The 24,341-nt window shown below is 38.5% G+C and overlaps 1 protein-coding gene across 1 annotated transcript in view; it reads left to right on the top strand.

Annotated features, from left to right (window-relative positions):
• Window positions 1–24,341, top strand: part of LOC108698938 (polypeptide N-acetylgalactosaminyltransferase-like 6) — a 547,280-nt gene that overhangs the window by 488,905 nt on the left and 34,034 nt on the right. The window contains exons 8-9 of the mRNA XM_041589177.1: window positions 2,222–2,329; window positions 21,263–21,484. Coding sequence (XP_041445111.1) covers window positions 2,222–2,329; window positions 21,263–21,484 — 330 coding nt within the window. The remainder of the gene's footprint in view (window positions 1–2,221; window positions 2,330–21,262; window positions 21,485–24,341) is intronic.

Raw genomic sequence — 24,341 nt, 5'->3', positions numbered from 1 at the left:
GAGGATATGGCTTTAGTGTTTTCGGTAAGATGATGAATCTTTTTCATGAAAGATGGTAGTGATTTGATGATACTTTGCCAACAAGATTGAATTCCTAGAAGGCAGTCAAGCAACCTTTAAACAGTAATAAAAAGTAATAAGATGCAAAGGATATTATTAAACCTTATAAACACAGAGTAATATAAAAGTTATTGCAAAAAATATTGCGGAATAAACAGAATAAATATCAAAATAGGATTACAAATACAAACATCATGATGTCCGTTGGCTTATATTAAATCCATTTTTCAGTTTTCAAGAAAAAAAGCCTTATAGATATAATTTAAATCATAGGGTCAGGCAATATCTTTCAGACAACAGCACAGGGAAGAGTATATAAATGGAAGAGATTTCCGCAAATACCACATTTATAATGCAAACTACAGATTTGATTAAACAACAACCGCAATATATTCCGACTTCTGAGAAGCTTATGGAACAACACTGAATAGCACACAAGGTAAATGGGGAAAAAATACAATCTGACTGGTCCCAATGAATGGCATACACCATGAATATATAAAACATCTTCCTTAGGGATCTAACGTGATGATCTGAGTGAAAGTGCAGGGTTACGACAAGATACAGGTATTATTTTTTTAAATTCATAAATAGTTACAAATTGTAAATTCTCTAGTGCCTCGACCAGTGTTGCTCACATCAAGCTGCCCCAGACCCTGTAACAGTACAAAAATACAATAAGGACGTTATTAATCAAAGGTTGAATTTTAGTTATGTGAGCTTTTTTAGACTAGACCTCAAAAGAACTTAAATGAACTCACAACTTGAATGGTTTCTAATTTAAAGGGGAACCATCATGACAATGAAAATTTAATATAAGCTTCATCGTACTGAAATAAGAAACTTTATTCAATTAAGTATTTTTTAATCAATTAAAAATTCTGTACTGTTTCTGTGTGTCAGATAATCATTGACAGTTAGATCCAATATATCTTATACAGGGGCTTCCATTCCTAGCAGATATATTAGAGCTCACTCAAATAACTAATTCCAGTACAAACAAAATCTAATAAAATAACTTTTGCACAAATTCTGCATGTAGAGAGACATGATGTTAGGTCATTTTAATAGAGTAAGCTCTAATACATCTTCTAGGCAAAAGGAGACCCCCTATAAGATATATTGGATCTAACTGTCGATGAATATCTGACACCCAACTGTTGCAAGAAGACATAATGAAAAGAGAGGAATAGTGAATATAAACTTGATTATTTCAGAAACAATGCAAAATTTTTAATTGAATGTATTTAAAACGTTTCTTATTTCAGTATGATGAAGCTTATATTTAATTTTCAAGAAAGTTCCTCTTTAAGAAAAAACTTGAATAAGCGAGTTCAGGGTTAACAACCTGAAAACTCGAATCAATTGAGTTTTCCGCAGGAAAAAACTTGAATCGCTCAAATTGATAGAGTGCAACCCTCGGAAAAAAACTCGAACATCATGAAAGCTATTAACATCTTCAAATGGTTCAAAGGACCTCTGCCATTGACTTCTACATTACCTCGACAGGTTTTAGATGGTGTATTTTCGGATTTGTGCTATTTCCAGGGTCGGGGTATAATAAATCACTAAAAATTAGTAAATAGATTTTTGACTCCAAAATATGCTCTAAAACTCCAACTCCCGCCATTTTATAAAACAACTGGATTTATTTTATCAAAAATAGTGGCAGAAACAGAAAATACAGGTAAATAGCAAGGCTTGATTTGTATGCCTGTAAAGAACCATTCAATAAATTTAAGTATCAATGTATCCCAAATATAACTAACCCTTTTAAGCTTTCAAAAAATATTAAGTAAATTCTTGTTTTATATTTTGTGTTTACAGGATGGTGACCAGAAGAATAAACCATTATTCATGTAGCCAATAAGGGTTCAAAAGTACTTGCTTCTCTAATCAAGCATATGAAAATACAGCTAAGGCCATCTGCACTACACTAATACATTTACATAAGGAGCAACCTTATCATTGTTGAAGTTGCTTTTCTTTCAAAGCGTTTTTTTTAATTTAAAAACTATATAGTTCTAACAATATGCTGGTATGATATAAACATATAAACAAGGTCATAGTGTGGAGATACACAAAAATAAACTAGTGATAGAAGCAAAGAGATGGATTATTTTATGAATATGCTAATGAGTTGTTTTTTTTATGCCTATAGGTATGGATGTGTGGTGGAGAAATGTATGACGTCCCTTGTTCCAGAGTAGGTCACATATACCGGAAGTACGTGCCTTACAAAGTGCCAACAGGAACAAGTCTTGCAAGAGTAAGTATCATTACAATACTTTTAGGACATTGTACTGGAATAATAGAAACATGTCAAACTGCAAGAAAAGTTACAGTTTGCCTTTAAGCATTACCAGACAAGGAAATTAAAGGGAAAGTATACCCTATAGTATGCAGGCCCGGATCTACATAGCGGGCACCCCTAGGCCCCCATCCCCTCCCTTTTATTCGCACTAATTTTCATCATTGGGACTGGAGCAATGGGGATTGGCGCACAGGAAAAAACGATTGTATCTCTTGCGCATCCCAGTATTTCTGGACCAATGAGGGTGTGGTTGGGCAGCATGCCGCCCCCTAAAATCCTGCCGCCCAAGGCCTGGGCCTTGGTGGCCTTTCCACAAATTCAGGCCTGTTAGTATGTCGTTTTTATGCTTAAATAGTCTGCAAAATGTGACTTTCTGTGTTAAATGGGTAATTTGCATGGCTCTGCCCATAATTCTATGACTGAGGGTTAAAGCCCCTTGTTTAAGGCAATGTTATGCACATAGAATGTGTCTCCTTTATAGTACATTGTGTTTCCTTTAATTATACTTACTATGAGAATGGTGCACTGGGTGAAGCAGCTGTTGGTGGATAAATCTGTACATACTGTCATGTCAGTGTGTTTTTCAGAAGAGAACCACAACCATGACTCCTTGAGTTGTCACTAACTTGTCACCACTTTGATTCTACCTCTCTTATGTGCCTGCGAGCTACAAAGAAAAGGATTCCCATTATGATAGTTGTTCTTGAAGAAACAGGGAGCCACAGCATTACAAGTGTCATCAGTAGTATAACTTGTATTTCATACAGCAGAGGACCTGGGGGAGAGGGAGGCTCAGGTAGAGTCTGTTGTGTGGTTAAGGGGTGGAGGGGAATAGTGAGCAGTTGAAAATATTGGCCCCCCTGTCCTCCCCTGCCTGTTGCTTGAGCGTGCGCGTCCGCTTGATGCAGCACGCACGCAAAGTTTTCTTTTAAGAGAGTGTTGGAGGGAGGGTTTTAGTGCTGCAGGTCTGCTTCCTCTATAGTTACGCGCCTGCATACAAAGATTACCAAGATTTGCATGATTAGTAAACTCACATGGGTATCATTAAATAAAAAAGCACATTCAATCTTAAATGGGCCCTTCTAAGACACTTTTGCCCCCCAAATGCTATTGAGGCCCTGAAGATTTTTTTTTTACAGGGGACCAGCACCAACTGATACAATTGTCATACTTTAAGTTACCCTGCTAAAACTGCCCACTTACTGTACCACCTACAACAGTTTTAAAGGGGCAGTATACCCCTTAGTAGGAACTAAGATTTGAAAACAGGAGATACCAGTGAAAGCAGTAGACTGAAAATATAGAGAACACAGTCAGCAGCGGATAGATTGCTGTCCCAGTAAAAGCAAGCTAGACATGTAGAGCAAACCATCTCAGTCATTTCCCTGACAACTATGATCTTTTCTGTTACCTAAGGCTTTGTTAGTAGTTATTCTTAAATATGTGGCACAAAATATACGTCTCTGTACAGTACTTGCCCACTCATGTCAAAGGAAGATTTTGTTTAACTTGCCACTTATAGACAGTGCTGTAATTATTTTAAATGACTGATCACTTATTAACTAATTTGTCTTACCCACTTAGATTGCAAAATGTCTCTCCTTCCTTGGTAGTCTTTTTATCAACTCTTTCTTGAAATAGGATAGGATTATTTTTTATAGTAGAATTATTTTATTTTTATTTTAATATAATGGCAGCACCGTACTCTGTCTATTGGTTGGATATAAACTTGAAATGTGCTGGAAGATGCGGCAAGCAAATGTATGGGGTTGATTGCATGGAAGGAACTACATGAAATAATAATTTAAGATAATGTGGACTTCATACAGTGCAGAATAGCGCCATTAAAATACAGTTCTAAAGATCACATTAAATAGTTCTGCCATACCTACCATCATGATTGTCTTTTTCTGGACTCTACATTATATCTTCACTCGCACAGCGCAGCGTGTTTTATATATTTATTTATGGGAACGCATGATTCAATACTTTCAGAGAGGCCCCTGAGAGCACCTTTCAAAGTGGAAATTGTAGCCGATAACCCATGAGGTTTGCTGTATCAGGTGGAACTCATTGATTACTCAGCATCCCTATCCATGGCACATGCTGAGTTTTTGTTTCAGATAAAATGTAACAATCCAGTTTGGCTGAAGAAACATGTTTCTGTCAAGACTTGAATTATTGCAGTTCAACATTTTTATCATTTCAATTTATGTAACTTCTTAGAAAGTGCATTTGAATTTCCCCCGTGCTATATCTGGAATGTGCCTTTGTCATTTAGTGTTGGCGTTTTCTGCTTAATTGTCTATGCTGTCTTTCATTATCATCCCCATAAATTGAAAACATTGTCTGCATGAATAAACAGGATGATAAGCGGCAATATAGAAATGTTTTGTGACTTCTTTTTTGAATTGCGCAGGGAAACATATTGTGTTGTGGGCTGCTGAAGCTGCAGAAACCTCCACTACAATTACCATGATTGTAAACTTAATTCATGATGTCAGGGCTTTATAGTATACACAGCCAAACATTAAAACCCACCGGGGAAGGAACTAAAGAAACCACAAAGGAAAACGTGTTGGGAAAAGGACAGTTCCATTGTGTGTCCCACCAAGACAGAAGAGCTGGCAGGGAAGCATTCAGCTTCTATCTAGATTACAGTAAATTGATCGGCAGGATAATCAAATTCCCTTGCACAACTGAGAGGCAGAATGTTTCCTGAGTTAATTGCTGACTGACATGTTGTGTTTTCAAACAAGACAAGAGGAAAGAAGAAGAAAGAATTTTTGACAAGAAATGATTGAATGTGAATCCTGCTTGGAACAGGGAGGGGGTAGAATGTATTAACAATTATGGGCCATACTCCTAAGGGAAATGGACAGGCTTGGTCCTATAATTCCCACTATTATGCTTGCGTGGTTTGCTGGGTACCTGGAGCTGCAATGGCTGCACATCACTCTCTAAAGGGTGGCAGGGGTCAAGCTAATAGGAAAAACAGTGCACATAACTGTTTGGATATAGGGTTGCCACCTTTTCTGGAAAAGAATACCAGCCTCCCTATATATTTATCTTTTTTCCCTATTAATAACATCAGGATCAACCATCATTTGTACCGGCCAGGCCGGTAAAATACCGGCCAGGTTTCAACCCTATTTGCATACAAGGATTTGAAAATAGAATTGCCTGGCAAGCACCAACACAGATGCAAAATTCTACCTGTGTGCCATTTCCCCTTAATGTTGCTGTTAAATGGTGGTTCACCTTTACATTAACTTTAAGTATGTTAAAGATTGGTCAAATCTAAGCAACTTTTCAATTGGTCTTCATTATTTGGTTTTTAAAGGTTTTTTTTTATTTTTTGTCTTTTTATTCTGACTCATTCCAGCTTTCAAATGGGGTCACTGACCCCCATCTAAAAACAAAGGCTCTATAAGGCTACACTTTTATTGTTATTGCTACTTTTTATTACTCACCTTTCCATTCAGGCCCTCTCCTATTCATATTCCAGTCCCTTATTCAAATCAATACATGGTTGCTAGGAGTAGTTTGGACCCTAGCAACCAGATGGCTGAAATTGCAAACTGGAGAGCTGCTCAATAAAAAGCAAAATAACTCGAAAACTACAAATAATAAAAAGTGAAAGCCAATTGCAAATTGTCTCAGAATATCACTCTCTACATCATGATAAAAGTTGAGTCAATGGTGCACAATCCCTTTAAAACCCAGTTATTCAAATGTATGTTTATTATTAAATGAACTATATTTTATACTTTTATGACATACAGTCCATTTTTTTTTCATTTAATGGGGACCGACCAAAATCAACAAAGACTTTAGCATCCAATTAAAGGGTGATAACGGCATTGCAGTATCATGATGGAGGCACAGAATTAGTGTAGGATACTGACCAGTTTACAGTGGAAGGGAGACAAAAGACACAGAGCTTTTATTGTGAGCACTGAATTTGGACAATAAACAGGCAATAAACCATAATAACCAGATTCTTAAGTTGCCCATCCTATACTGGTTTCTCTGATGCCTAGCCCTTTTTCCAGCCATGGTCCATAATGGCAGATATCTGTATGTTGCAATAAAGCTGGGCAGAATCAGATAGACTGGAGGCTCAGCCTAACATATCCTGATTTTCATTCGCCATATGACATGCTATATAATGATATTTCATATACAGTAGGTATACAAGAAAATTTTCTCTTGCTAACAACTGTACTTAGAAAACTTTGCATTATATATTTTACATACTGTATGCAAACATTACTCTTATCAGCTAGAGCAGTAGTACACTTGCTTTCTGGTGCTGATATGAGGCTATCTTGATATCTGGGATATGTATTAAAGTGCATAAAATATATCTTTTATCTGTGTATATTATTGAAGTTTTGCAAACAGTTTGGGATATGCTATGGTATGAGGGTATCTCCAACACTTCAACAATATATACAGATAAACTTTTACATATACAGATATGGGATCCGTTCTTTGGAAACCTTTTATCCAGAAAGCTCTGTATTACGGAAAGGCCGTCTGCCATAGACTCCATTTTATCTGAATAATCAACAGTTTTAAAAATGATTCTCTTTTTCTCTGTAATAATAAAACAATACCATGTGCTTGATCCAAACTAAGATATAACTATTCCTTATTGGAGGCAAAATCAATCTGTTGAGTTTATTTAATGTTTATGTGATTTTCTAGCATAAGTAAGGCATGAAGTTCCAAATTGCAGAAAGATCCATTATCCAGAAAACCCCAGGTCCCGAGAATTCTGGATAACAGGTCACATACCTGTATATATATTTTAGCACTTTAATACGTATATTTAGTACTAGAATCCAATGACTATTTTTGCTTATGATCATTCCCTTTCCTAACATGAACCCATATTCTGGCACTAGCCCCCATAATGACCTTTGGGAATGGCTGTCTATTGTAAAATGTCAGACCATCCATTGTTACTTACATCCTTTGCTTATTGGCTTTACAAATAGTAAACATTCTGTATTTCAATGTACTTTATTCAGATCATGTACAGAATAAGAATGAACATTGCAAGCTATACTGACTTTCCAACATTGCGACCTTCATGCTAGAACAGAAGAAGAACATAAGAAGATATGTATGGAATTGTCCTGATTAGAAGCTAACATAGGGAGTCCATCTGTTCCTTGACTAGATTGTCTCCTCAGCATTCTGTATGCTGATAATCCATCTGTCTCTAAAGCAGTATTTGTCTTTCAAGCATTCTTATACCTGCTGCAGCTTTATGTATCATGAAAGCTTCATACAGTGATGGAATCCTCTTAACTGTATGTATGACCATTGACAGTTTTCCTTTATACGGTTGATGTCCATGTATCTTGCCTATACGAGTACAGTCACAGGTTCAGAAGTAACCCTGAATTTAAGTATACTTTATTGTGAACAGGGTCGGACTGGGGGGCCCGGGGCCCACCGGGGCTGCTGCCCCATGGCCCCCTCCGACCCCCGTGCTGCTCCAGCGCAGCTCGTGTGTATGCATGCGCTGGCGCTTCGAGTGTGTGCGCATGCGCTGCCACGCAATGCTTTTCTGGCATTAAGAAGCCTTCGTATTATGGATGGGGGTGCGATTCTGGGTTGGCAGGGCCCACAAGAGACGGGCCCACCGGGTTTTTTCCCGGTGTCCCACCGGCCCAGTCCGACCCTGATTGGGAATACAATTCATATTTCCCTTTATTGTTGGTGGTATCATGTGCATTTCTGGATCACATTTTTAAACATGCATGTTGTAATCATGACAGAGACAACTTTGGTATTTGCCCAGCCCTAGCTAATTAACTACCCCCGCCCCTCCTCCAAAACCCCTTAATAACCTACACAACACTTGTGCCTTTGGATGAAAAGGCCACAGAACATTTTATTATAACAAGTGACATTTTAGTGTTCACACACTATGAACAATAATATCATGTCATAAACATAGCAAATCTTAACAAGTAATTTTGTATAACAAACAATTATCTCCTGAACAGGTCCAGACTGAGAATTAAAATAGGCCCTGGCATTTCAGGTACACAGAGGCCCAATCAGCCCAAATAGAGGCCCAAACAGCCCCCACCAGTCCACTAAATAGTGACTTTCAATGGGACCTTATAGCAGCCCCTCTGGCATTTGCCAGAACCAACAGATTGCCAGTCAGGTCCTGCTCCTGAACAACAATAACCTGTAACAACCCTATAACTGCACAACGCAACAGTACTGCCAGCTGCCATACTAGCCTGGAACTCACCTACTACCCAACCAAATTCACTTCCTGGGGTGTTTTGTTACCCCTGAGGTGCCAGGCCTTCCATGGACCCAATTAACCCTGCAACTCCCGTACTAACACACCTATTGGTTCCTGTACTCAACCACCCCACTCCGCTAAATGCAATAGGCCTAAAGGGGAGGGTGAGTGGGTGTTTTAGTGTGCTGCTAAATGGAGTGGAAAGCAGGAACCTACTAGACCCCTTCTTTTAAGACCGCCTACGTCACTTACCAGGACCCTCTCTTTGAACTACTTAATCCCGCACCTGCAACTAGGAGGTGCTTGGCTACCTACGGCTCTGTCATGCCCCTACTTCCCTATGCTACGCTGCATGTCATCGAGTTACTTTCTATATATATATATATCACCAATAAATCATATGGAACTTTAAAGAGATTAAACATCAGTTTCTGCTCCAGTGGAGCTTACAATATAAGGGGCAGATTTAGACAACGCTAATTCACTGGAATGCAGAGTTTTGTTGTGGGCGACGAACGATGGCGGCGTTTTACTAGCATTACTTCGGCAATGCGAGCAATTGAAAGTGAAGTTGCGCTAGTGTTCATTCCTGCCTATCGCAAATTTGCTAGAGGTCTTGCGCTCAGGTTACTTTGCATACGGCAGAAAATTTAAAGTTGAATGGACGTATTTGTTGCAGCAAATACATTACAATACACAAGTCCAGGGAACCCTAATAGAGAAAATAGAGTTGTTATAATGCCCTACACATGAGCCCACTGTATAGTTATATGCTAGAAAATGTATGGGGGAAGCAGGTTACCCAAAAATATTTTCAGGACTTTTGCAGGCTGTCACACAGAAGATTGAGGAAGATCTATGCACTCCAGCAGGCTTCACCTTGCCTGAGCTGGTGAAAGCAAGTCTGGCGAAAGAGGTAACGTTCAGTAAAATCCACATATTAGTGAATTTGCGCAGTTATGTCCATTCACCAGAGTGAAAATTCGCTTGGCACTAGAGTACAAATGACCGCTAGCGTCTGTCTCTTTCGCTATTGAAGTGACGCCTGTGCCCATGTCCCTGCAGTCGGTAACGCTAGTGAATTGATGCTAGCATTAGCCACTTCGTCCTTGAGTAAATCTGCCCCCAATGCCTTTATCACATTCACACACACCATCATCAGTTAAAGGAACAGTAACAAAAAAAAGTTTTTACAGGAATAACAATAAAGTGTACTGTTGCCCTCTATTAGTAAAACTGGTGTGTTTGTTATAGAAATACAACGATAGTTTATATATCAAGCTGCTCTGTAACCATGGGGGCAGACATTCAAGCACAGGATAAACAGTAAATAACAAAAATGTTCTGAAGAATTCCATTGTAGGTTACAAAGCTTATCTGTTCTCTGCTGTGTATCCTGAGCCTTTTCTCCTTCTTCAGCTTTGAATGGCTGCCCCCATGGCTACACAGCAGCTTATTTATATTAGCTATTTTAGGGTTTCTGAAGCAAACAATTAAGTTGTACCAGTGCAGAACAATAGTACATTATATTTTCAATACTTTAAAACACTTTCACTTTTTGGTGTTACTGTTCCTTTAAAGCAGGAGCCAGATAACCTTCCTATATGTATTTGAAGCATATATGTAACCAACAAAGACACAGAACATACACATTGCTTGTAGATACTGCCCTTGCTGGAATAAAATGCTGATCACTGCACAACTGTTCATTATATGGTTGGTTGCCTTAGTCTGTTTTGTGCACAGTAGTCCATTCCTTTACCGGCCACAGAATGAAAAAACAACATTTGACTTGATATGCCTGTAAAATGAGTGTTATTACTGTATTAGTAATATGCATTCTACAGCACTGTACAAAAGAAGGGTGTATATATCTAATACATCAATTCCACATAAATACTAACTAATACAGGAGGTAAAGAGAACCTTGTTCCTTTAATAATCTATCATTTGCCATAAATGTGTATTAAGTCATGAAATAATACAGTTGCAATATAATACAGCATTAAAAGAAAAGTAATGTCCAGACCAAGCAATCTTAAATATAGAGACCTTAGAGGCTGGTCTTAAGAAACTATACATCAACCCTACATCTTGTATCTGCTATAAATAGGAGATTACTTCATCTTTAACTAATGTACATTATCTGATATACAGGTATGGGACCTGTTATCCAGAATGCTTGGGACCTGGGGTTTTCCAGATAAGGGGTCTTTGTGTAATTTGGATCTCCTTACCTTAAGTCTACTAAGAAAACAAACATTAAATAAATCCAATGAGCTTTTGCCTCCAAGAATGATTCATCTTAGTTGGAATCAAGTTCAAGGTACTATTTTATTATTACAGAGAAAAGGAAATCATTTTTAAAAATGCGTAACTATTTGATTAAAATGGAGTCTGTCGGAGACGGTTGACCCATAATTCGGAGCAGTAAATTTATCTGCTTAGTGAGGGATGTGACAAGGCATCACATAAAGATCATTCGATTGAAATGACAGAATAGAGATAAAGCTTTTTTTGAACTGAAAATCAGTAGTCATATGCATAGCAACGTATATCATTGATGCTGTATTATTGCTTCTATTTGGAATATTAATTTTCTATTAGTCAAGCCCTCTGTTTCCTTTCTCCCCTGTGATGTGTTATGTATCAACTTCTCCCCCAGGGAATTATTACTGTTTACATGCAAAAAGGAAGTAGAAACAAACCCTAAACACTCTCACATGGCCTTGAATGCCTTGACTTTATTATTAAAATAAAGGCAATATACACTCACTCTGAATAAGGTGCATGATTGAGCAATATCTGTTTTAATTAAACCATAAAATAAATATTAAATAAACTAAGCATTCACCAATATAAACCAATGTAATAACCCATTCACCATGTAAGTGAAATGTATGTTCATTACATCTACAATGCAAATTGGTTTATAAATCTGTTTATATTTATCAATTAAAATGTTGTCAGCATTGTATAGTTCATATTCATTTACTCATATAGCACCAGCGGGATATGCAGCGATCCACTGTTAAATGACATTATATCATCTATTGTGCCATGAAGAAAATATAGCTTAGTTATATAATAGCAGTCCAAAGAAGAGAGTGATAGTGCATAGAAGCAAATTTAGCAACAGCAGCAGAACAAACATTGGCTCTATAGTCTATAAATCATACAAAAAAACAGTGTCTACATTGCAGTAAATGTGATACAGGCATGGGGACCTGTTATCCAGAATGCCAGGGACCTGTGGTTTTTGTTGCAGCAAAATTTTTTGCTGCGGATTTCTGCCGCCGTTTCGCGAAACATTTGCAGATGACAAAGTGCGTCATTTCAACGTGAATCCAAAAAAATTTGCTCATCACTTAATTACTTATATCTTAGTTTGGATCAAGTACAAGGTACTGTTTAATTACTATGGAGAAAAGGGGAATCATTTTTAAAAATCTCTATTATTTGGATAAAATCGAGTTTATGGGAGACAACCTTTACATAATTCATAGCTTTCCGGATAACGGGTTTCCAGATAATGGATCCCATGCCTGAATTTGGCGTGTAACTGAAGCATTTGGTGTGAAACAGCTGTTGGTGGTACAGTTTGTATGTAAACTGTATACGTGTGCATATCCCTGCCCCCATAGTTATGCTCTAGGAAAGTTCTGTGGTTCTGACTCTTGAAACAATTTGGCAGAGGTTAGTTCTCTTTCAGTTCCTTTAATCAGCTAGCCTCTACTTTTTTGTTTTAGCAGTCAGAACCAACACAGAATATATACAGTCAGAAAAATGCTGCTTTCAATAATGAATACATTTACAAATAAGTTTAAAAGTAGGGATGCATTGAATCTAGGATTTGGCCAGTATTCAGCCTTATTCAGCAGGATTTAGTTGAATCCTAGAGCCTGGCCAAACAGAATCCAAATCCATAAAATTGCGTGACTTTTTATCACACAAATAAGGAAATTGTGTTTTATCAGCCATGCTGCACACACAGTTCTTTTTGTCCCTTCTGTACCTCAATTTGCATACGCAGGATTTGGGCAAATCACAAAATAGTGGATTTGTTGCATTGTTATTTAAAACCATTGAAAATGTTGACTTAATGAAAGCCGCTTAGATTTGTGGGAAGGCTTAAATATAAAGAACAAGAGCAGAATGCGGCAAAAGTATTGTATTGGAGGTTATGGAGGGAAAAAAAGGCAAAAATGATTAGGCATATAAAGTATGTGAAACCAACCTGGATCCTTTCAGATCCAGGTTAGTTTTGGTCATGATGACCCGCCCCCAGCCATGCTCTGTTTTGCCAAGGCCAAGCCTCCATGATTCAACTGCTTCGGTAGATTTGGTTGCCACTTAAATGCATTTGGGTGCATAATATTTACAGAGTACAAAAAATGCAGATGACTTGACGTGTCTGCGATAACACAGACAACAAGAATATGCAGCGCCAATAAACGTGTGCCTGGTTTCTAGTAGCAGTTATACAGCCAATTTATTTTACCACTAATCAGGCTCATTAGATCCAATGATTTGCTGCATGCTAATGCTGATCAAATATTCACTTCTCAGCAAGTCTTAATATAATGGTGTTCAATACATCTTCCACTGTACTTTAATTAATTATAATTTGATAGAGTCAAAAAAAGTCTAGTCTCTCCATTAATAATGTCTGAGGCATTACGAAATCCTTTTAACTGTTGTACATAGCAGTGGCTATCCCTTTGGCTAGACATCCTGATTAGAACCACAGTGAATTCATAAGTAATCCCATTCCCTAATTAGCAGCACTGTAGTTGAAATAGTTTCAATTCTGTTGAAATAAAGGAGTTTTCGTTCACCTTAATATTTAGTAAACAATGCCAAGGGACTGAAATGATAGTATAGTCACTGATGATAATGAAGCAGGCCAGTGGGCATTAAGGGGTGCGGACTGTAAGCAGCCTGGAACTGAAAGGACACATGTCTATCAAAAGTTCAGGCCTTCACAATTCTCAGAAACTGACAACATATTTGCTAGTGACAGTACCCCCACTAACCTTTTTAGGTGGGTAGACAGCTGCCCATGCTAACTAGCTCTAACTGTCTTTCATGCTGAGGCCGACTATTACAGGGGTAACTTGCCAATAGCGAGCCCTATATAATGGTCACTCTGCACCCATGGCAAGAGCCTCAAGGGGGTCATTTTTGAACTGTGGGCAAATATGCCTGTGAGCAGTAACCCATAGCAACCAATCAGTGATTGGCTTTTAACAAATTCAGAGCTTATACTTTTGTGTTTTAACATGGAGCAATAAAGATTTATTCATTTTATTCAAGTTTATTTTCCCCTATTCCTGATACAGAGATGTCATCCACACTATCAAGTTTGTTCTGAATTTGTATGTCCGCGGCCAGAACGGAGGTGGAGGGATCATCCGGTTATCAGGCCATACAACCTCTCTGCAATGTGCTGTAATGGCGTTCACCCTCACATATCGATGATTGGCTTTTAACAGCCAGCTGCAGGTAGAACAATGCATGCAAGAATTTGATGCCAAGGGTTTTTGGTTGCCAAGGATTACTGCCCACTGGCACTCCACTCCATTATGTTGACGGTTCAATGCTGTGTACTAAATAGGGTTTTCATCATCATTTCAGTAATATTAACAGTGAAACGAAGAATTGTGGAAACCTGGTGTTGTCAGCTTCAAACTTATTTTGAAGTAGATCAGTTAATTTTTAAATAATTTGGATTTTTTTTTGGAAAAGGCCACAGTTGTAGATAACTAGAAGTCCATATGGCATTATCAAATCTTCAAGGTGTCAAACCAAACTGAGCTAGTTTGGCCAGTATGGACAAGTATGGATCACAGAACCAGGTAAGCTTGTGTGTACTGGGGCCTAGACAACATACTATGTAGGTTGGGTCCATGTAGCCACTAAGGGGAGAGCTGGCCAAACACAGACATCATTTATCACATAGCATAGATATGAAGAGCAGTTCAGGGGATGACTTCTTTAACTTAATATGATTGTTGTTGAACCTTCACTCCTATACAGAAATGCTATAACAAAGGCTGAACCTGCTGGTAATTACTAATTCTGGAGAGAATTAGCCTAGAATTAGAATTAGACTAGAATTAGCAACATAATTAGCCTAGAAATGTTGACTGTGCAACCAGCAGTGATTTGTGTCCACAGGAAAAAAAAACACTAAAGTACCACTTCTATTTTAAATTAAAGCTTTATTTTGCTGTTTTAATATCTTTTAAAATAATGACTTGAATGTAAGTAAAAGTTGGTAACTCTATTTAAGAACTGTAATTTCTTTGGAAATTCCCCTGCAAATACAAAAAACTCCCAGGGAGATGCAGATCTGTCAGGCGCCTGCTAAACCATATGGTTGCTTTATTTTTTTAACATTTACATTGGATCTCTGAGAGCTCCAAAGAATGTGTTTAAGACTGAATTAGAAGGAATCCCACACTGCCATCCCCAATGCTTGGGTGTTTTAAATTAAATAATAAGAGTGCAATTCTTCCAGCCAGCATGCTGCTTAGGGATATGAAGCATTTTAATAATAACTCAGCAGGACTAATAAAAGTTCTTAACATGAGAACATAACACATGGTGGCAAATAAAAGCCGCAGCTTTATAGAGACGGGATCACTATGATACGTATTTATAGAGAGAAAGAAAATGTTAATGTCACGCTGTTAGGTATATGCTGTATCCACAGACCCATGTTATTAGCCATTCAGTAAATATTCTGCTCCTCTCAGTTTCTTTTCTCTGGCTGATATTTTAGTGTAATTGGAACAAAATCACATAATCACCATTTAGGGATCTAGGTATACAGTTTAGGAGGGAGATGGCCCTCTCTGAAAAATATCCAACCATTGGTCCTCAAACTATTCCATAGCTCAAGGGTTGCTCTAGTCCGGAAGCCTTTCACACTCCCATTACTTATTAATATCCTGTTCCAGCATTTCTTTTCCCATGGCACCTGCTTTGGGGTTCAACCAAAGATCACCTCTTTGCTGGTGTCTAAAACTGATGATATGTAATGGTGCCCAGGACAAGACAAGGGTTTGGTTTTGTTTTAAAAAGCAGGAAGAGCACCAGCTTATAAAGTGATACTGACACATCCCTCTAAAAACCACAATATCACTTTACTATAAAATTGTCTGGAGGGCTTATATACATTGCATACACTATTGCCACCGTTGTTTTGGAAGACTATACAATATGCAAATATGATATTGAATGTGAACAAGCCCACAAACAAATTTTTTTAGACAAAGAGTTGTGCTGCTGATTTTGATGTGAGATCCATGCATTATTGATTTATTATCAATATTGACTTGAAATACATTATGGGCTGGTGGCAGGTCCAATTTAGTTGTATCTGCTGTAGCTTCTTGTTTTCAGCTGATCCATGACTCTGATATTTCCTTCTGTTGCATGTAAGCTGTATTGTACTTGATATCCAATAAATGCAGAACAAAAGAGATGCTGGCACCAGAAATGTTTGTATAAATAAGCAGCACTTTTATCCTGAGCACAGATGGCATGGTTCATTAAATTATACTTTGAGTCTTCTCCAGTAATAGTAGATTGCTATGTATATTTGATAGGGTTCTGTACTGAACAGACAACCATATGGGAATTCCCTTCCCTGGGCTTCTTACACTTGAAAAATGCCACATCATGTAAATCAATATCCTGTTCTCAGGCAACTGCAACGTCTGTTGTCTGTATCTGCTCAATCTGCTCCTGTGTTTGTGCATAGACATAAAGAAAACTATTATCACAGATACACAATGTCCTCCTGGTAGTGTAGGAAACATACTAGACATACAGTCTAGAGCAGGGATTTTCAAAATGTGGATCAGGATTCAAAAAGTGGTCACTGTGCTATTTAGGATTGGATATCCATGATTCCTTTTCAAAGGGAAAATGTACCCGACAATAAGAAATAGTCATTAAAATGAAGGGCATAACCGAATAGACAAATTTAGGGTCATAAAGGTGATTCCTCGAATTCTCCTAATTTAGATACCTTGAAAACTGGGTTAGGCTACCCTGGTCTTGAGTAATACAACTAAACATAAATTTAAACCCTCTCAATTCTGTTGTAATAAGATATGAGAAAGGACTGCCACGACACCTAGTTTTATGTGAACTACCAATTCAATGTTGAAGAATTTCAGCTCATTTATAGGAAGGGTTCTTATCCACTTCAAAAGAAATCAGTCAGTGTGAATCCTAATATATTGTTTATTATCATCATCATTTAATTATGGAGATGAGATGCTCAGATTGTTTTGGACGTACTGTAAGATTCCCCAAAATCTCTCTGAATTAATTATTTAGCCCTGATTTATGGAGATTGAAATCATTTCAGTCATTGGAAGGGCAGCGAATGGTCGTGCTTGTGTTGGTAAACCTGCTGCCCTTAGCCAAAGACAGCTGTGGACATCCATGCTAACAAACTACAGCATTGGCTGGCAAAGTTGGCATAGAAGATGAAAGAACAGCACTCAGTCAGGAGGTCCATTGACCTTCCTTCTGGGGTGCGGTTGGTGATATGTGCATGTGTGTCTACTCATCAAAGGTCTTCTTTATTATATTAATCATATATTAATCAAAATTTCCCCAGAGCAGGGAGTCAAATCTGAAAAATGAAACAATAAAATCTATCCAGCCCTAGTTTGACTAACTCACACAATATTTATTGTGACCGGGCAGCCACACAGGCAGATTAAATGAGGATGTTAGAACTGCATGTGACCATCAGAGTAGCATGATATAAAAAGTGATAATAGAAAATAACTTGGGACCATATAGGACAGAGAGATAAGAAGAAAAAGTAATGAGAAAGGAGTTAATATGTAGAAAGGAGTAGAGAGAAGGTAAGGAAATATAACAATGAAGAAAGAGGAGACCTGAAAAGAAAGGCAAAAGTAGATTATATAGTGAATAAAGTACCCCCTCTTGTAAAATATAAGTATATTATAAGTTACCGAGGAGTTTCGTGACCATATAAAAGCACGAGGCCAAAGGCCATGGAACTCCAAGGTGACTTCTCATATTTTGCAACAGGGAGTACTTTATTTATTATAATACACAAGTTTCAGTGAGTCATGTGACAGAAATGACATCACTAAGCTTCAAATATAACCAATGAAATCACTAATCATCATTTTTTAACGATATCATTTACAGGATATTCATGGCTCGTGTTTTAAAATGCGCTATTAAAGCCTATAACGAATTAAGTTTTCACATTTCTCCACAAGTGCTAGCGTAGACCAGGGTCGGACTAGTGCATCTGGGGCCCATCAGGATTGCGACTATCAGGGCTCTACATGTGAACTAAAGGGCCGATGGTGGTGTGTACTTCCCTCCTCCCCTGTGATTGGGACTGGCCATGAGAGAGGAGAGCAGCAGGGGAGCAGTTCTGGGTCAGCACCACACATGAAGACTGGGGACCACAGGGTTTTTTCCCTGTGTCCAACCAGCTCAGTCCAACACTGGATGAGACTTAGAGCGGACGTTATTGCTGGCCACAGAACAGAATGATCCATTTTTTTGGTCTAACCATTACTATGTGCATTTCTAATAATTATCCTGCTGAAAGCCCCATAATCTGCAACAGAGGCCCAGTTTTCTGCCACTGGGTTCACTTTTTAGCTCCATAATGGCTTGATAATCTCCTGAATTCATTCATGCCATGCACAGACGTCAGGCAGCCAGTTGAAGGGGAAGCAAAGCAACCCAAAAACATCAACAAACATTCCTCTGTGTTTGACTGTAAAAGATAGGAAATTGAGGCACAAGAGAAGGGAATGTAAAAAGAAGAGGAAGCAGAATGTAAAAAGAGAGTTGCAGAGGCAAACAAGGAAGGGAGAGGAAAGGTGTGAAGAAGGGAAAATGCTGAAAGGAAAAGAAGATAAAAAAAAAAAAAAAAAAATATATATATATATATATATATATATATATATATAATCACAGGTTTTGGATTTGAACTTGCAGTTGTTAGCCTAAGGGTTTGTTTGTAACTCAGATGTTCCGACTTAGCTATGAGTGTCATGTCTTGCCACAGGTGGGTGACCACCGTGCTGGAGCCTTTTTGCAAAGTAATCCCAGAAATACCCCTGAATGGATGTAAAATTAGCAGAAGCCATGGTAAAGCAAAAATAAGAGATTTAATAGCAAAATGAGAAAATAATATAACATACAGAAGTACAAAATACAGGCCTGTGATTAAGCTGGTAGTGGAGAGAGGCAAGTCCAGAAACCTGCAAAATGGCCCGGGCTGGCAGCAGGCAGGCAAAGTCCCAAACGCAGGCTTAGGACCAATGGCAGGCAGCAGAAGAGCAAGGTGGAGAAACAGGCCAGAGGTCAGAACCAAGGAAATCTACAACAGCAGGAGTCGGGTAGCAGGTGGGAACAGGAAGGTAGGAGCAAGGAAAACAGCTAGCGGACATGGAGCCAGGCAGGGGATACAGGAATCAGGAATAACGCAGACGCAGGTCGGAGACTAGATCGGGCTCAGATGATCAAGCAACAGGAAGTTTGATGGCACAGGCTTATAAAGGGCCTTGATTGCTTGATTGACAAACCATGTTATTAATGAGACAGGACGAGGTAAGTGTGTTGCAAGAAACATTATAGTAACTCTGTTCAGGGCAATGTCCAGAATAAGCCTAGCCAATGATGTGTCTAGGGCAGCAGCTTTGGGGAGGGCACACACTCTTCTGGTGCCTATATCATAAATTAAATCTTTTTGTGTAAAAAAAAAAATTTCCCCAGTCACTGCCAGAGACTTACTGTTTCAATACAGCAATGGAGCTGGGAGGGTGAAAGATAGCTGCACTTAGTAGCGTCTCTGGGTGGAAATGGCGTCACGCACAGCAGGAATAGACAAAGTGCTATGCTTGGGGCCCAGTACTTCATTAATTAGGCTGTTAATTTTGTTCCAAAAAGGAACACTGACCTGGGAAAAAACTAAGCAATTCACTTGAAGGTGCCTATATTTTGGCATCCCCCTCAATGAATTAGCATTTCTTTGTCATTAAATTGGGTACTGGAATTTGAATATAATACCCATGCAATTATTACCTGAGTTGAGAATTCCTTTCACAGTTTAAGTCTTAAAGTCATACACCTAGGATGAGAATCCACACACAGCCCTCAAACTAGTGTTACTACAGCTCCCAACATCCTCTACAAGCCAGTGGAGGGCAGAGAGTTAAACTTGAAGAGTACTCTGCAAAACTGAACATACCAACCCATGTCCCATGATGAATCTATGCTGAAATTTGAAAAAGAGAAGGGGAAAAGTGTACTGGAATCGCGAGAAGGATATCACTTTAGTGTGTTATATGATTTTATTCTGTAAGTAGAGTTAATAATATATCCAAGTGTTTGAGTAAGCAGTGAACCTCTTTCTTGGGGAAAAAAAACCTTTCCTAAGTGGAACACGAAAAACCACAACGGTGAAGAGAACCGGTGCATAAATAATGTGTGATCCGACTTGCTCCTTCCTTGTAGCATTCAAAGGCTTGAGTGAGACTGATTACATATATATATATATATATATATATCTTTGTGTAGTGCACAGCACGTGTTCGACCACAGGGAACGTTTTAACCCAAAACGAAATAGTAGAACTAGGCTGCCACCCTCCATATGATCCCTGGTGTTTGTTTAAAGAGAAGCAGGTTCTGTGTGTGATGGTTTATATGCTCTGTTACTGTACTTGTGGTATATTATACCAGTAATAACACACTGCACAACAACTGTTTGCATAGCATCTATAATTGAACTACTTCACAGCTAATTTAGAGCTGCGTAAAAGCGGTGTAAAATAAAGGGGACGTGTTTTATTTTATGCTGCTTGAATGCAGCCGTTGACGACATCACTTCAGATCTCACGTAATCTGCTAAAGTTAAAGGGAAATATTCAACCATCAAGTAAGTTCCGTCTGAAGTCAATCTGGATAAACAGAATAGATGAACAAAGTTTTTCCCATAGCATTTCTTAAGGGGCTGCTAAAGGGATCTCCAGCAAAACCAGGACACATTTTTAAAGAGGATTTTCTGACAACAGAGGCACTTCTACTTTGTCTGCATTTGAACCAACTATTTTGCCCAAGTCTTCAAACTGCAAAATTACTGCTCAAAATATTCTAAATATTCTTCTATGAAGAAACTGCCTTATTTACAAATATATAAAGTGATACGTTTCTCTGTAGAGTTCATTTCTAATTACACCGAACTCCAAACAGAACATAACCTTCAGCTTATTAACCACTTTATGAAAAGCCTAGCTGTCGCTGAAAACAATAAAAGGTTAACAGAAAAGCAATCTTATTGTCTGCTCTTGATTCATTTGGGTTTCATTAATTCCAACAGCGCAGTTACATTTCAGTACTTTTTCATTTAATAAACTAATTGAGCCATTAATCTGACTCTATAACATAAAGGTCATAATTATTTGGTGTAAAATGCTGTATTAGCTATTTGCAAGGCAATTGTTTGTTTTCCATGTACTCTCTGTATATTGATAAAATATTACAATATCTTAAGTTACAGCTACAGTTTCTTTACTTAATCCTTAGAACTTGAAGCGAGTGGCTGAGACATGGATGGATGAGTATGCAGAGTACATCTATCAGAGAAGACCAGAGTACCGACATCTTTCTACTGGAGACATATCATCCCAAAAGGAGCTCCGTAAACATCTCAAGTGCAAGGATTTCAAATGGTACATGTCTGAAGTAGCATGGGATGTACCAAAGTTCTACCCACCAGTGGAGCCACCACCTGCTTCTTGGGGAGAGGTAAAACTAAACTGTCCTCATACATATCTGATAACTTGTATTATTAGAAAAATCAACATGTACAGTTATTTATGGTAAAAAGTGACTTTGTTGCTGCAGAAACCTACAAGAAAATGGAACCATCTACAAAAACTGTGGCTTATTTATCAGCACTGGGCAGAAATCCCAAATTGTATGACAGTGAGCATGCACTTCAATGAAATCCCAGCATAGCAAGCCATTAGAGTAAAAAACAAGGGGGCCTATTCACTAAGCGCCGAAGTGCCTAACGCGTGAATTCGCTAGCGTTGGGCATTTTCGTTACTTCGCAAATTCACTAACGGATGCTGGCGTAACTTCGCTAGTGTTACTTTGCACCCTTACGCCTGGCGAATTTGCGCAACGGACGTAACTACACAAATTCACTAACGCGTGCATTGTTCTGAACTCTACCTTTTATGCTAGACTTCCATCGCCACCTCAGACCAGGCGAAACGCAATAGAGTAGAATAGAGTAGAAAGTCCCAAAAAACGCTGGTGTTTTTACTTTATTATGGGTGATAGGCTGAAAAAGATCGAAAATTTTTGTTGGGGCTCCCCTCCTTCCCCCCTACATTTCCTAACTCATGGCAATTTAACTATACAGTGGGCACATGTGTAGGGCAAAATAAAAATTTTATTTGCTGATTTGAAGGTTTCCCAGGCTTGTGTAGTGATGCTACAAATACCTCCATTGTAACTTTGGCGCCGTATGCAAATTAATCATCACTACCGTAACTTCGCTTTGCTTGGTGAATTAACGCTAGCGCAACTTCGAAACCTTACGCTACCCCTGAGCGCAACTTCGGATTTTAGTGAATTTGCGCTGGCGAAAATACGCCTGGCGAAGTGCGGCGCAATGGACGCCAGCGCAACTACGATTCTTAGTGAATGTCCCACAAGGCATCTGTATTATCATTTACATGCCTTTAAAAAGCTATATGTGTTTTGTGGTGCCAGGCACTTATCTGTAGGATACCATAGGAATTTAGCCTATGATTAAATAGTGAGAGGTCGAAACATTCCAGCATCTGTTTCCATATTTGATTTTTTTTCTTGAACACTAAAAACTGAGCACAGACTACAAAATAGTGCTCATAATACCAAGTATGTCAATAGCAGGCCTTAATATGGCATACAACTGAGAAGCTGGAATAACCAAAGCCTTGTTTACTTGGAAGCAGGGGAAGGCCATCAAGTTCAATTCTAAACCCCACCTTTAGACAAAAATGGATCATCATTCAACTTGTGGTCATTAAGCTTTATTGATAAATCGTATGCATGTTGGTACTCTGCCTGCCCAGATGATGTCCTTTTACCATGGAAAACTAAGTTCTTAGTAATGGCCTTTGATCAAAAATGTAAATATACATACGGATCTTACAGAAATGCGTCTATTATTGCCAGTGTGGGAGACCTAGGCCACCTTCTTTAAACAATGCTCTAAGCTTGGCTCTAGCAAATCTGGGGGTATATTGGCCCACAGGAAGGCTGATGGTGCTTTATCTAGGGAGGTAAAGAATATCTGTGAAATAAAGATTGGTGAGTTGTAGAAGATAAACAGAGATTTGGGTAGAAATATCATGTTTAGCATGTTTAATTCTTCCCCAGATAAATAAGGGAAGGTTAGCCCACACCAACAAATTCTCCTTCATGGCTTTAAGAGTGGGGTCTAGGTGAAATGTGTCAATTATTAATACTTTATAAAAAAATAAACAAGGGGGTATAATGCCCCTTTAACGATTATCTACCATTTACCTAAAGGAAAACTACACCCCAGAATAAATACTTACATATATATATATATATCATAGTAAAGGCCTAGTAAAAAATCTTACCAAACTGAAATATACAGTCATATAAAAAGGTTAAGAACCCCTCGCAGCCTACATAATAATTTACTCCTGTTTCAACAAAAAAGATAACGGTGGTATGTCTTTCATTTCCCAGGAACATCTGAGTACTGGGGTGTTTTCTGAACAAAGATTTTTAGTGAAGCAGTATTCGGTTTTATGAAATTAAATCAAATCTGAAAAACTGGCTGTGCAAAAATAATTTTGCTAATTTGAATGCATGTAACTGCTCAGCACTGATTACTGGCAATACCAAATTAGTTGGATTAGCTCGTTAATCCTTGAACTTCATAGGCAGGTGTGTCCAATCATGAGAAAAGGTATTTAAAATGGCCAATTGCAAGTTGTGCTTCTGTTTGACTCTCCTCTGAAGAGTGACAGCATGGGATCCTCAAAGCAACTCTCAAAAGATCTGAAAACAAAGATTGTTCAGTATAATGGTTTAGGGGAAGGTTACAAAAAGCTATTTCAGAGGTATAAACTGTCAGTTTCAACTGTAAGGAATGGAATCAGGAAATGGAAGGCCACAGGCACAGTTGCTGTAAAACCCAGGTCTGGCAGGCCAAGAAAAATACAGGAGCGGCGTATGCGGAGGATTGTGAGAATGGTTACAGACAACCCAAAGGTAACCTGACCTGCAAGAACATCTTGCTGCAGATGATGTATCTGTACATTGTTCTACAATTCACAGCAAATTGCACAAAGAACATCTGTATGGCAGGATGATGAGAAAGAAGCCCCTTCTGCACTCACACCACAAACAGAGTCGCTTGTTGTATGCAAAAGCTCATTTAGACAAGCCACAAGTCATTTTTGAACAAAGTGCTTTGGACTGATGAGACAAAATTTTTGTTATTTGGTCATAACAAAAAGCGATTTGCATGGTGGAAGAAGAACACCGCATTCCAAGAAAAACACCTGCTACCTACTGCCAAATTTGGTGGAGGTCCCATCATGCTGTGGGGCTGTGTGGCTAGTTCAGGGAC

This window comes from Xenopus laevis, chromosome 1L (assembly GCF_017654675.1).
Source record: "Xenopus laevis strain J_2021 chromosome 1L, Xenopus_laevis_v10.1, whole genome shotgun sequence".
In the NCBI taxonomy this organism is placed as follows: Eukaryota; Metazoa; Chordata; class Amphibia; order Anura; family Pipidae; genus Xenopus; species Xenopus laevis.
The sequence above is the reverse complement of the archived record's forward strand: the minus strand, read 5'-3'. Positions and strand labels throughout refer to the sequence as shown.